At 49.5% G+C, this 13,303-nt stretch overlaps 3 protein-coding genes and 1 non-coding gene across 5 annotated transcripts in view; 2 read left to right on the top strand and 2 right to left on the bottom strand.

The window, feature by feature from the left end:
* The window catches only part of ELAVL1 (ELAV like RNA binding protein 1), a 36,977-nt gene extending 35,297 nt beyond the window's left edge, over nucleotides 1-1,680 (bottom strand). Inside the window, exon 1 of the mRNA XM_027582679.1 lies at nucleotides 1,591-1,680. The gene's annotated coding sequence lies outside the window, so the exon portion shown is untranslated. The remainder of the gene's footprint in view (nucleotides 1-1,590) is intronic.
* On the top strand, nucleotides 825-10,183 carry LOC113916117 (translation initiation factor IF-2-like). Its single transcript, XM_027582013.2, has 6 exons — nucleotides 825-837; nucleotides 1,305-2,062; nucleotides 2,591-2,720; nucleotides 3,702-3,778; nucleotides 4,742-4,911; nucleotides 10,054-10,183. The coding sequence occupies exons 1-4, from the start codon at nucleotides 825-827 to the stop codon at nucleotides 3,743-3,745; spliced, it is 945 nt and encodes a 314-aa protein (XP_027437814.1). The 3' UTR covers nucleotides 3,746-3,778; nucleotides 4,742-4,911; nucleotides 10,054-10,183.
* LOC113919014 lies at nucleotides 5,450-5,556 on the top strand. Its single transcript, XR_003518760.1, has one exon. It is a non-coding gene; the product is annotated as a U6 spliceosomal RNA (small nuclear RNA).
* LOC113916419 (protein SET) lies at nucleotides 8,992-12,813 on the bottom strand. 2 transcript variants are annotated; one of them, XM_035726402.1, is made up of 3 exons: nucleotides 12,807-12,813; nucleotides 12,584-12,622; nucleotides 8,992-10,044 (listed from the first exon to the last, which is right to left on the bottom strand). In XM_035726402.1, the coding sequence occupies exons 1-3, from the start codon at nucleotides 12,811-12,813 to the stop codon at nucleotides 9,287-9,289; spliced, it is 804 nt and encodes a 267-aa protein (XP_035582295.1). In that variant the 3' UTR covers nucleotides 8,992-9,286. The 2 variants fall into 2 exon arrangements, with proteins under 2 accessions (XP_035582295.1, XP_027438482.1); XM_027582681.2 differs by lacking the exons at nucleotides 12,584-12,622; nucleotides 12,807-12,813 and having other exon boundaries at nucleotides 8,992-10,168.
* Nucleotides 12,814-13,303: the final 490 nt, after the last annotated feature.

The following is a 13,303-nucleotide window of genomic DNA, read 5'->3' as shown; positions in this document are numbered from 1 at the left end:
CAGCACAAAGCTTTACACACAGAAGACGTTCAATGACAACTGAATGGAATTCCTCTTGGGATCCCCTGGACACTTGTGATCATAAGAGCAGTAAAATCTCATGGTTAAGAGTAAGGATTTTGAGTCAGAGGGCCTGAGTTCAAATCCCGCCTCAGCCACCTTACGGTGCGAGACTGGTCGTAACAAGTGACCCATCTAAGCCTTGGTTTGTTTGTCCTGAAGATGGAAATTACAATAGCACCTATGTCAAGGGCTGGAGATAAAGATCTGTAAAGGACAAGCCCATAGTAAATCCTCACTAAGTACTGATTGTAACATTATCTATTGATTATAACATTACCTATTCAGTGCTTACCACACTCAGGCCATCGCTAGGGGCTTCCCACACTCTTAAATCTGCGCAGCAATTTTTCCATTCCATTTTACAGATAAGAAAACTAAGGCTGCCACAGTTGAATTTGTACAAGTTCTTGAGAACCTTGGATCCTGAGGCATCAGAGATGTGGCTGGAGGAACTTTTAGTAAAAGATCATTTAGTCCAGTGGTGGTTCTCGTGTGTGTGATACTTTTGGCAATATCTGAAGACATTTTTGATCTTCACAACTGGGGGCGGGGGTGGGGGGAGGAAAGGGAAGAGATGCTGCTGGCATCTAGTGGGATGCTACTCAACATCCTACAATACACAGGCCATCCTCCCCACACTCACCCCAACCAAGCGTGATCAGACCCAAAATGTCACTAGTGACCAGGTTGTGAAATCCTTCTCCAGTAGGACCATCTTTCCCATTTTCCCACTTCTGGAGCACTGACCATACAGATCCTACATGAAGACTTTTGGTAAGGGGGGGGGGGCTCTGTCCCTCCAGGGGCAGAGCATTCAAAAGTTCCCCACCTGCCCTGCACACAGTAGGTATCAGAACCCATTTTAATAAGCCTAGCAGCAGAGGAGACCGGAAAAGGAAGAGCATCCATCCCCCATTGTTCAATTGCGTGCAGGTTGTGTTTTCAACACACACACACACACATTTTACAAATCCCAACGTCCCACGCCCCAAAAACAGCTTTGTTAGAGATGGCGTTCAAATAATCTATATTTTTCTAGGACTCCCATACATACTGAAAGGTATGCACACTTCTAAAAGGACCTCAGATCGACCGCGGTCTTCTGACAACGACTACAAAAGAATCTGTAGGATCTCCCCGGGGAGCGAGCCCGTGGGCCGCGACCTCTGCGCGCCGAAGGCGCTCACCCCACTCCCTCGCCTCTGGCTTCGCTCTCCCGCCCCCGGCTCCCCGGCTGCCAGTACTGCTGGGGCCCCGGCCGCGGAGCCCGGCCGCCAGGCGCGTGCCCACGCCGTGTCCCCCTCGCCCGCCCCTCGCGGCGGCTGAGGAATCCGGCCCGGGGCCTGACGCCGGCGCCCACACCGGCCGGCCCCCGCCCGCCCGCTACGGCCCGCGCGCGTCCCCTCCCAGCCCGGTGCGGCCTGGGCCTCGGCCGGTGCAGGCCCGCGGGCGCCCGCGGCTGGGCCAGGCGAGCTCAGGCCTGCCGCGGCCTACCCCGTCGGGTGCCGCCGAAGGCCCCCGCCTCACCTGGACGCGAGCGGGCGGGCCCGGGGCTGCTCCGGGGCGGGCGGGCGGCGGCGGCGCGGCGCTAACGGCTCCGCTCGGCCTCGGTAGCGGCGGCGGCGGCAGCGGCGACGGCGACGGCGGCGGCGGCTCCTCCTCAGCGCGCACGACCCGCTCCGGCCCGCGGCCCGGACACGCCCCCCCGGCGCGCGCGCCCATTGGCCGGCGTCCGCCACGGTGCGCTTCTCATTGGCCGACGTGCCTGTCTCGGCGCCCCGGGGCGCGCGGCGGAGGCGGGACTTCCGGCTGGCGCCGCCTGCTAAGGGCTCGGCGGCCGGCGGAGACGCGGGTGGCCGGCGATGGCCGCGGAGGGGGCTGGCTATGGCCCGGCCCACGGAGGCCGACGGAAGGCGGTGGCCGAAGAGCCGCGCCCCTTGCCGAGCGCATGCTGTGTGCCTCGCGCCTGTCTTTCCCGCCGCCGCCACCTCCCTGCCAGGTAGGAATGGTCAGCGCGCCAGGGCTGTGGGGACAGGACCCGGGTTCGAATCCCGACCCCGACGTTTCCGCTCTACGTGCCGTTGGGAAGTGGCTGACGTCACCTCGCGGGGCCTCAGTTTCCTTATCTGGTGTGGTGAAGAGGTGGAGCATGGGACGTCGTCTGTCTTATATTAGTGTTGATTGTTGGAGCTAGCAGGTTCCCCGAGGCGCAGCCTAGCAGTCGTTAAAGTTTTATTGAGCGTCTACTATATGCCAGTCACTTGTATTGGGCAACGAATGGACAAAAATGTTAGTCACAAATGTTAGGTGCATATTAAATTTTGTAGGCTCTGTGTTAAAGGAAAGAAAAGTTAAAAAAAAAAAAAAAACAGGTGATGTTCCTATTAATGATGTGTTTCATGTAACAACGTGTCCAAAATGTTATTTCTACGCGTAATCAATATAAAAGGTTATGAGACTTTTTACATCCTCTGCCCCCACCCCACCCCCCCCCAACTCCTCTGAAATCTGGTGTGTCTTACACCAGTGCCATCTTAGACTGGACTGGCTACATTTCAAGAGCTCAGCAACCACGTGGCTACTGCGTTGGACCTGCAGTGCTAGATGGGGAGGCAGAAGAGACATCAAGTGGATTTCACATCAAGTGGTGGAAAGGGGTAAGAATTGGAGAAAGGGTATGGGGAATGTGGGAGGATTGCAGTTTGAAAGAGGGAGGTAGGGAAGGTTGAGAAGATGGCATTTGCAGAAGGAATTGAGCAAGTAATTATGCCATTCATTGTTTAATGCCGTGTTTGTCTGGTAGGACTTCCTGCAATGATGGGCATGTTCTTTATCATCACTGTCTGATTTAGTAGCCACTCGCTCCACGTGGCTTTTGGGCACTTGACATGTGGCTGGTGCCACAGAAGAACTGAATTTTTAATGTCCTTAATTTTTACTTAATTTAAATTTAGTCACACAGAGCTTGTGGCTCCCATAGTGGATGGCATAGATTTAGTAGAATGGTGGGCAGTGCTCTGAATCCAGGGTGTACTTCATGCTAAATACTTCATGTGTAATCCCCACAGTAGCTCTGTGAGAAGGGAGCCATAATCGTCGCCATGGTGAAGAATGACGTCCATGTATTCATCTGTACTTTGTTCTTGTTCTCATTAGTAGACTTTGTCTTTTGGAGCAGTTTGAGATTTACAGAAATATTTGAAAGTACAGAGTTATCATTTTCCCCACACCCAGTTTCTCCTATTAGTAACATCTTTCATTAGCTTGGTACATTTGTAATAATTAATCAAAATTGGTACATTATGAACCAAAGTTCATAGTTTATGTAGATTTCCTTTGTTTTTACTGAACGTCCTTCTTCCCTTCCAGAATCCCATGCAGGGTGCCACCTTACTTTTAGCTGTCCTGGTTCTCTGTCTCTGTCTCTGTCTCTGTCTCTCTCTTTTTTTGAAATATAATTGACATGTAACACATGCTAGTTTTCGATTTACAGCATAATGATTTAATATGTGTATATGTTGTAAGATAATTAGCGCAATAAGTTTAGTTAACTCCTATCATCACACATAATTATAAATATTTTGTTGTTGTGATGAGAACTTTTAAGATCCACTCATTTAGTTGTCCTGTTTCTTTAGGTGCCTCTCGGCTGTGGTGGGTTCTCAGACTTGCCTTGTTTTAGACGACCTTAATGGTTTTGAGAAGAAATGATCAGGTATTTTGTAGAATGCCCCTCTTTTGGAATTTGTCTGGTGTTTTTCTTTTTTTTCTTTTCTTTTTAAAATTTATTTTGAGACAGAGAGAGACACAGCGAGAGAGGGAACACAGCAGGGGGAGTGGGAGAGGGAGAAGCAGGCTCTCTGCGGAGCAGGGAGCCCGATGCGGGGCTCGATCCCAGGACCCTGTGATCATGACCTGAGCCGAAGGCAGGCGCTTAATGACTGAGCCACCCAGGCGCCCCAAGTCTGGTGTTTTTCTGGTGATAAGATTGGGATGATGGGTTTGGGGGGAGGAAGAACCCCAGAGGTAAAGTGTGACTCTCATCACCTCCTGTGAAGGGTACATACTGCCAACATTATCTATACCTGTTGACGTTGACCTTGATTGCGGGCTGAGGTAGCATTTGTCAGGTTTCTCCACTATAAAGTTACTTGCCCCCCCCCTTTCTATATTGTATACTTTGGAAGGAAATCATTATGTGCAGCACACACCTAAGGAGTGAGATGTGTTCCTTACATGAGATGTCTATGTAAATTATGTGGAATTCTGCATGGAAGATTTCTCTCCTCTCCCTAATTTATTGGTTTACCCATCATTTAATTATAACAGTGTGGCCGCTGGATATTTATTTTGTACTCTGGGTTATAATCCATTACGACTTTATTTTGTTGTTCTAATTGTTCCAGCTTTGGCCATTGGGAGCTCTTTCAGTTGGCTCCTGTGACCCTTTGACACACTCCCATCAGTGTGTTTGGTTTGGGGTTTTTTGGTTTTCTTGGGAATACTTCCTTACTCCCTGGTACTACAAGATGCTCTGGGCTCATCTCATGTATTTCCTGCTCCAGTCCTAAAATCAGCCATTTCTCCCCACCTGGTTTCTTTTATTAGAGAGTAGTGTTAGAAACCAAGATCTGGGCGCTCAGAGTGCTCATTGCTACTGGGGTGTTGTTTCTTTTAGGTCATCAATACTTTTTAATCAGCCCCAGTGTGCCCGATGCAGGGGCTCCGCCCTGGGGATACAACAGCAACCGTGCCAGAGGGGGAATCTGCCCTCACGGAAGTCACAGTCAACCTGTGGGAACAGGCTTAAGAGAGCAACTGCAACGTTGACGAGGTGTGCAACCTTGGGTAAGTTTCTTTAATCTCTCTGAACTTCAGCCTCCCCATCCGCGAAATGGGGGTGATTATAGTACTTCATGAGGGCACTGGGAAAATTAAATGAACTCATCTACTCTTAGAACCTTTGGAACAGAGTGTGGCGTGAAGTGCTTATTAAATCTGATTCTTGTTCATAGTGATCAGAAATCGCACAATTACGATCATTACAAAATAATTAAAATCTGCAGAAGTTCAGAGTGCCAGAAAAGCATGTAGCAGGAGAACCTCATTTTGGGGTGGCCAGGAAGGCTTCCCAAGTCAGTGGGGTCGCAGCTGAGGCAGGAGGGGTAAGTCACTAGGCAAAGGGGAGGGGCAGAATGTTTCCGGCAGAAAGAACAGGAAGTGCAAAGACCCTGAGGCAGGCAGGAGCCTGGCACACTTAGGGACTGAGAAAAGGCCAGTGGTGGAGACGAGGAGGAGAGAAGACTCATGGGATTGGAAGGGGCAAATCACACAGGGGCTGGTGGGCCATGGCGAATTGAGACTCAGTCTTAAGAGCAAGGGAGGTGTGCTCGCTTCAGCAGAACACATACGAAAATTGGAATGATACAGAGAAGATTAGCATGGCCCCTGCGCAAGGATGACCTGCAAATTCGTGAAGCGTTCCATATTTAAAAAAAAAAAAAAAAAAAAGAGCAAGGGAGGTGACTTGTCCAAGGGCACAGGTCTAGTAAGGACAGTCAGGATTGGAATCCAGGTCTGTTTAGTCTCAGAGATCTTTATTTTTTTGGTCTGAATTTGAGAGAGGGAGTTCTTGGTTGTGGGTGGGGGATTGTTTTGTTTTTGTTTTTGGTAAGAAGCATAGTTTTAGTTCTTAGGGGTCAGAATCTGAGTACACTCCAGCCACCGAAATTCTAGGTTGTTCTTGCCGTCCCTCTAAGTACCAGCTCTGAGGGCCTGTGAGGTCAGGAGACACCAAGCTGGCTTAGCCTGCATTCCCGCCCTTGAGCACATCACTGCCCGAGGGAGAGGAGGATGCATAGACACATAAATCCAACGGGGGTGACAAGGGATAGGCACAGAGCACCGCTTCTCATGGAGCACGGTGTCTAAGCCGAAATATAGTGGGAGCAGGTGCAAGGTGGGGCTTCTGGACGGAGGAGCCCGGAGGAGCGCAGGCACGGATTTGTCCCAGGGGATCTGGTAGGAAACGGGAGCCATCAGGAGCACTGGATGCAGATTGTGAAGTGGGACTGGGGAGTCTGTTTCCAGCCTCAAAGGGCCCTGGAAAGTCAGGCAGTGAAGTTGGGATTTTACCCCGTTGACCAGGAGCCAGCAAATTCCAGCTCGATTCAGCCCACACTTGTGTTTGTACAGCCTGTGAGTAAGGGTGAGGTTTACTCTTTTTTTTTTTTTCTTGAAGCTAAAGAGAGCATGAGTGCACAAGGGGGTGGGGAGGGGTAGAGGGAGAGAGAGTCCCAAACAGGCTCCATGTCCAGTGCAATGCCTGTCGCGGGGCTCGATCTCCCGACCCTGAGATCATGACCTGAGCCGAAATCAAGAGTCAGAAGCTTAACTGACTGAGCCATCCGGGCACCCTTGATGTTTACATTTTTAAGTAGTTGAAAAAAATAACAAAAGAGTAGCGCCTGGCTGGCTCAGTAGGTGGAGCACTTGACTCTTGATCTCAGGGTCCTGAGTTCAAACCCCATATTGGGCGTGGAGCCTCCTTAAAACAAAAATAAAAGCAAAAGCAGAATAATGTCTTGTGACCTGAGAAAGTTATAGTTTAGGTGTCCCGTAAGGTTGCTAGTGACACAGCGTCACCTGTCATCTGCAAATGGCCCATTGGCGGCTTTCTAGCCATGGCGGCAGCGGCAGACCGCTCCCAGGCAGGGCCCGCTTCCTGGCCGTGCATACTGTGGTCTCACCGGGCCCTGCTCTTCTGTCACCATTTTGAAATTCTTAAAAATCTGTGAATGAGGGGCCCCTCGTTTTTATCTTGCATCAGGGTCCTGAAAATTACGTAGCCAGGCCTGGTGACAGAGACCATATGGCCCACAAAGCCTATGGTATTTACTATCGGGCCCTTTTCAGAGAAAGTAAGTGAATTCTGTTACGGTGGACCGAACAGCAGCCCCTCCAAGATGTCTATGACCTTGTCTCCTGGTACCTCCAGTTGCGTGACCTTACCTGGCAGAGGGGGATTCTGCAGATGGTATTAAGTTAAGGATCTGGAGAGGGGGAGATTATCGTGGATGATCCGCATGGGACGCGTAATCACAAGGTTCTTATAGAAGGAGGGCAGGAGGATCAGAGGCAGAGGAGATGTGATGACGGAGCAGAGGCCGGTGATCCCATTGCTGGATGTGCAGGTGGAGAAGGGGCCATGAGCCACAGGATGCAGGCAGCTTCTAGAAGCTGGAAAAGGCCCGGAAACAGATTTCCTCCTAGCACTCCCAGAAGGGCCGCAGCCCAGCTGACACCTTAATTTTAGCCTTGTAAGACTGCTTTCATACTTCTGACCTCTGGGGCACGGATTTGTGAGAATAAATGTGTGTTGTTTTAGAATAAATATGTGTTGTTTTAGGCCACCGAGGGGGCAGTCACTTGTCACAATGGCCGCAGGGAATTGATGCACCTGTCCTAGGCAACGAGCATGTAAAAGAATTTGTGGAGGATTCCAGAAATTGATGACGTAGGATCAGTAAACTAGTCGGTGACCAGTCAGATGTGGAAAAGGAGGTGCCCTGATTCATTAGACCCAGTGACATGGGGGGGAAGCTGTGACGTCTGAACCATTTCCAGGGCTCCGAATATAGGTGGGGGCTATTTTGGGTTCACAAGAAATGGGTTTCACTGTCAGGTGTTCACTGGCCTCCCAAACAGAGCTGAGGCATCAAAGCAGATGCTCGTTGGGAGGACGGAAGCCGGGCTAGCCTGGACAAGCCCAAAGAGCGTTCTGGCACTCAACACGCTGTACAGCTGCAATCTGATTCCATCTCAAGTGCCCAATAGGTCAGTTTTGTCAAGAACAGGAAGCTTTATTTATTTTTCCTTAGGCAGCAGCATGTATTTTCAGGTTAGCCACAGTTTGGAGGTCATGTCTTTGTGCCAAGGGGACTGGCCCCTTCCAGGTGTGGGTCACCTTGGTTCCTATGTATACACATTTCTGCCCTGAAGAACCCGGCCCCGGAGGAGGCACAGAAATGCAGGGCTTTCTTTTAGGCACCACTGTGCTCATAACGTCCCTGTGCCTCCGTTTGCTTATTTGTGAAAGCAGGTGGCACCACCACCTCAGGGACACAGAAAGCAGGCACCGAGCAGAGCGTCTAATGTGGTTAACACCCCAGAGAGAAGAAAGGGCTCCGCTTTTTTTTTTTTTAAGTCGTCTCCATGCCCAGCATGGAGCCCAGTGCAGGGCTGTAACTCACAACCCTGAGATCGAGACCTGAGCTGAGATCAAGAGTCGGTCGCTTCACCTGCTGAGCCACCCAGGCACCTGATCCGCTTCTTTGTGTGTGTGTGTGTGTGTGTGTGTACACATTTAGTTTTATTGTAACAAAGCAACTTGTACACTTTTAACATTTAAAACTGAGCATCATCTTTCCTTTCCAGTGAAACAAAAAGAAAATTTAAAAATAAACAGGAACAAAATTACAATAGAGAATGTCAATTCCAAATAAGATCCTACAGGTTCTGCTGATTCTCCCATCGAGTGGCAGGGCTCAAGTCATCATTAGGAGTTTTATTTTAAAAGTGTCATCTTAAACTGCAAGGATGTCCGTTAAACATCACAATTAAACATGCCAAAGGAGAAGCCATGTTGTCAAAATGCCCACTTAACCCACCCAAACATCTCAAACCCACCCTTTGCTGTCCTTCTATAACCCCATTTTTTTTAAGTTTTTTTTCTTTTTTTTAAACAAGAGAAAGTAGACAGGTACATGTTGGTAAATGCTAACTGTCCATATTCACATAGAGACACAGTGTAATCTCTGAGCCCAATATACAGAGAAAGGAGGAAAAAAGCTAGAATTCTATGCACTACTACACAGGGGCCTAGCACCCTCCAGCTTCCAGCAGAGCTAAGGGAGCAGAAGGTTTTTCTTTTTTCCCACAGAGCACGGTGGTGTTGATTCCATAAAGTTTTTGTTGAGACAGGAAGGGATAAAAATGAATTTGGAACAGAAAGGGGTAGAGATTCTTTTCCCACTGTATTCTGCTCAAGGTATTTCCCCCCAAAATAAGTTGAGAACCATGGTATAAAGGGAGAGAAAAGAGACTTCAAAAAACAGGGCGAATGAGCACAAGAGGAGGAAAAAAAAAAAAAAAAAAGACGGCAGCTTGCTCCCAGGGACTGAAGAAAATTAAAAAAGGAAGGTTGGAATCCATCAGTGTTCCATTAGTCATCTTCTCCTTCATCCTCCTCTCGTTCCTCCCCCTCATCATCATCTTCATCTTCACCTTCATCCTCGTCTCCTTCTTCATCAATGTCTTCCAATTCTTCTTCTTCATCATCATCATCATCATCTTCTTCTCCTTCCCCTTCTTCATCATCCATATCGGGAACCAAGTAGTACTGTAACGGATTTGGCCAAATATCATCTTTGATGACCTCTCCTAACTCATCTGCACCTGCATCAGAATGGTCCGTAAACCAGGTGAAGAAGCTCTCTGGTTCCTCATGCTGTCTCTTCCTGCTGGCTTTATTCTGTGTTTGACTTGAACGTTTCGTCAAATCCTTTCCAGATTTCCATTTGATTTCAGTGGACTTTGAAGATGGATCACCACTCTCATTCAGATGAAATTCTTTGGAGAGAACTTTATTTTCGAAGTAAGGGTTTTCATCAAAATAAAAATCTATTCTGTAACCTGATTTAATATCTTCCAATTCTGTCACTTCAACTCTTGTCAAATAATGCAGCGCCTCTTCATCCTCCTCCCCAAGCAGTGCAGACACTTGTGGATGGTTGACAAATGTTGTTACCCAAAAATTGGGGATTTTGGCGATCAATTCCGACCTCTTCTGAAAAAATGGTTGGCGGAGTTTGTTATATTTCTGTTCTACTTTCACAATCTCCTCACTGGCTTGTTCATTAAGTCTGTCTATTTCATTTTGTACTTCATCAATATGTTCAATTGCTTCTTGCTGTTCTTTTTCTCCCTTAGGCAAGTGCTGAGATGTCGACGTCTCCTGCAGCTTGGGGGCAGGAGGTAGTCTCGGTTTCTTCGTTTGAGGCAGGAGTGAAGACTGGCGTTTGGGGGCCATGCTGTGAGGAAACTCCACGAAACCAGGAGAGAGTCACGTCTGGAAAAAGCCCCGCTTGCTCCCTGATCCGCTTCTTGTCTTAAAACCTCGGCTCCTAGAACACCACCACCTGAGATAACGTGGGTCACTGACCTGGACAAGTGTGGCAAATTTTGCTTTCCAGAATGATCTTTCTGCAACTGACCCATAACCATTCCACTGCAGTATCTTCCTGGCAAGAACAACATTGGGTGTTTTATCTCTCCTGAGGTCGAAGGTTAGGAAAGGCCCTGCAGCTCTGGTTCCTGGGGTCATGGTGTGGCTTGGCTTTCCCTGCTGTCCTGGAGGGTTATCGATAGCAATCACTTTTTTTTTTTTTTTTAGGATTTTATTTATTTATTTGACAGAGACACAGCGAGAGAGGGAACACAAGCAGGGGGAGTGGGAGAGGGAGAAGCAGGCTTCCCGCCGAGCAGGGAGCCCGACGCGGGGCTCAATCCCAGGACCCCGGGATCATGACCTGAGCTGAAGGCAGACGCTTAACAACGGAGTCACCCAGGTGCCCTGATAGCAATCACTTTCACTTCCAGGTGTTCTTACTCAGTCACCGTCAGTCCAGTGCTGACTGTAGTAGCCTCTATCACTTTTAGTTTTCGTTTTTAAGATTTCTGATGTTTCCTTTTCATGGCATACAAGTTCTCTTTCTTGCTTGGCTCATATATTTCCCATGTATTTGCGGGACTTTCTGCACTGCTGCTTTTTAAAAGTTTTTTTTTTTTTTTTAAGTGAAATGTCAGGGGTTTCTAATATATTCACAAAGTTGTGCAGACATCACCACTGTCTCATTCCAGAACATTTCTTTACCCCAAAACGAAAGAAACCCATGCCCATTAGCAGTCACTCCCCAGCCTCTGGTGACCACGAACCGATTTCCTGACCCCATGGATTTGCCTGTTCTGGTCACTTCATGTAAATGGAATCATGTCACATATGGCCTTTTGTGTTTGAGCATCCTGTCATCAAGGTCCATCCACGCTGGAGTATGAATTGGGACTTCATGCCTGAGTAATATTCCACCGTGTGGCAACACCACATTTCCTCTATCCATTCATCACGTGATGGACATGGGGGCTTTTCCCACTTCTTGGCTATTGTGAATAAGGCTGCTGTGAACATTCACGGACAAGTTTTTATATGAACATATGTTTTCCTTTCTCTTGGGTCAGTACCTAGGAGTGGGATGGCTGGGTCCTCTGGTAACTACGTTTAATGTTTTGAGGAACCACCAAACTGTTTTCCCCAATCTTTTCTTTATAAATGAGGTGGAGGCTTCATGCTTGTCGGTCATTAGCAGGCAGTCAACTTGTGGCAACACGTCTCTAGCCTGGTTCTTCATCTGGCGACTCGCAGGAAGCAGGCCTGGGACTCACGTATGCTGTCGCCTGCATGCAAAGTGCCTCCCACCAGCCCCTGATGTGCTGGGGCAGGAGCACCGAGGACGGGTGTTTCCGTTACCGGGTCCTGCCCCCCGCCCCTGGCAACACCCACACTCCCCACATCACAAAATCTTCAAACCTCCCAGACCCCCAGACAGCATATCCAAAAGCACATATTTCTCATGGTGCTGCACGCCTGTGTGCAGTCGAGAGCAGGTTGTGTGATAGGAACAAGCCAGGTGTTATCAGTCTGTTAAGAGCTCATGCAAATTGGTAAGAACCAAAGGAGCAAAGATAAGAAACAGTTCGGGGCAGGGCGGGGGGGGTCAGCAAACCCCAGAGCAGGTCTACCAAGGGGCCCAAGGGTAAGGCCCCAAGGTGTCGATCATTCTGGCCTTGCCAGGAACCCCAGCACTGGCTTTCCCGGGGGCAGCAACCAAGTGAAGCTGACACCCATTGGAAGCTACCTGACCAGCATAGGAAAAGGTTCACGTTCTGCTCCTGTGGTTGTAGCACTGACAGTCATCCAGAGCCGCCAAGGAAGGGCTGTTGGCCAGAGGACGTTTCTTCTGGTCTCCAGTGGGTTACCTTCAGCTTGGCACCGATCCAAATGCCCAGAGATAACGCTGGCTTAATGAATTGCACACCTGCTAGAAAAGACAGGTAGAGGCCCGCAACCATGTGGAATAAGAGTGGCTCCTGGCCTCCAGGCTGACCACTGTGTGGCTGCAGTTCCTTTTTTAAAAATTTTTAATTTTGGGGCACCTGGGTGGCTCAGTTGGTTAAGCGGCTGCCTTTGGCCCAGGTCATGATCCCAGGGTCCTGGGATCGAGCCCCACGTCGGTCTCCCTGCTCAGTGGAGAGTCTGCTTCTCCCTCTTCCTCTGCCTGCCTCTCTGCCTACTTGTGCTCTCTATCTCTCTGTCAAATAAATAAACAAAATCTTAAAAAAAAATAAAATAAAAATTTTTAATTTTTATTATTTTTTTAAGTCGGCTCCCCTCCCAGCATGGAGCCCAATGTGGGGCTCAAACTTGCGACCCTGAGATCACGACCTGAGCTGAGATCAAGAGTTGGACGCACAACCGACGGAGCCACCCAGGATGCAGCTCAGTCCTCACGGTAAGCCTCAGCTGGGGCCTGTTAGCCCCGTTTTACAGAAGGATCAAGTGAGCCCAAGGTCACACGCTCCCAGAGGATGGCAGAGAGGGGACAGGGGTTGGGACCACAGGGCCAAACAGCCCATGATGTGATGAGAGAACAGGACACACAGCCCTCCCCCCGAGGCTGGAAGAGTTCAGGGGAGAGTGGAGAAAGGGGAAGGAGCAGGCCAGTACCAAGAGAGGCCCTAGCCTCAACCCCCAGGGGATGGACAGGAGGAAAGACTGAGTAGAATGCAGATAAGCAGTGGGGTGGGGGTGGGGGTGGGGGTCTAGGAGAGAGGAGGGTCCCGAGGACAAGGTTTGCATAGACCACTCTGGGAAAGGAGAGCACAGCGGGTGAGGTCATGGGTTCGCAGTGGCATCTCTGGGGTGCTGTTACACTCCCCCATTCAGCTGGGGCCCGGTAGCCTGAGATGGTTGAGTTTGGAGGGAAGGGGACATTCCCAGGATGCAGTTAAAGCACTAGGTCTGTGTGGGAGAGAGGAGAAACCGAGACCATGGAGAAAGGGTCTGTCTTGCTCTTCGTTCCCTCCCCACATCCCTAGTACCCAATATGCTGCTGTCTTACTCAGG

The sequence above is a fragment of the Zalophus californianus genome, chromosome 1 (genome assembly GCF_009762305.2).
Source record: "Zalophus californianus isolate mZalCal1 chromosome 1, mZalCal1.pri.v2, whole genome shotgun sequence".
NCBI lineage: Eukaryota > Metazoa > Chordata > Mammalia > Carnivora > Otariidae > Zalophus > Zalophus californianus.
This window is presented reverse-complemented; position numbering and strand designations above follow the sequence as displayed.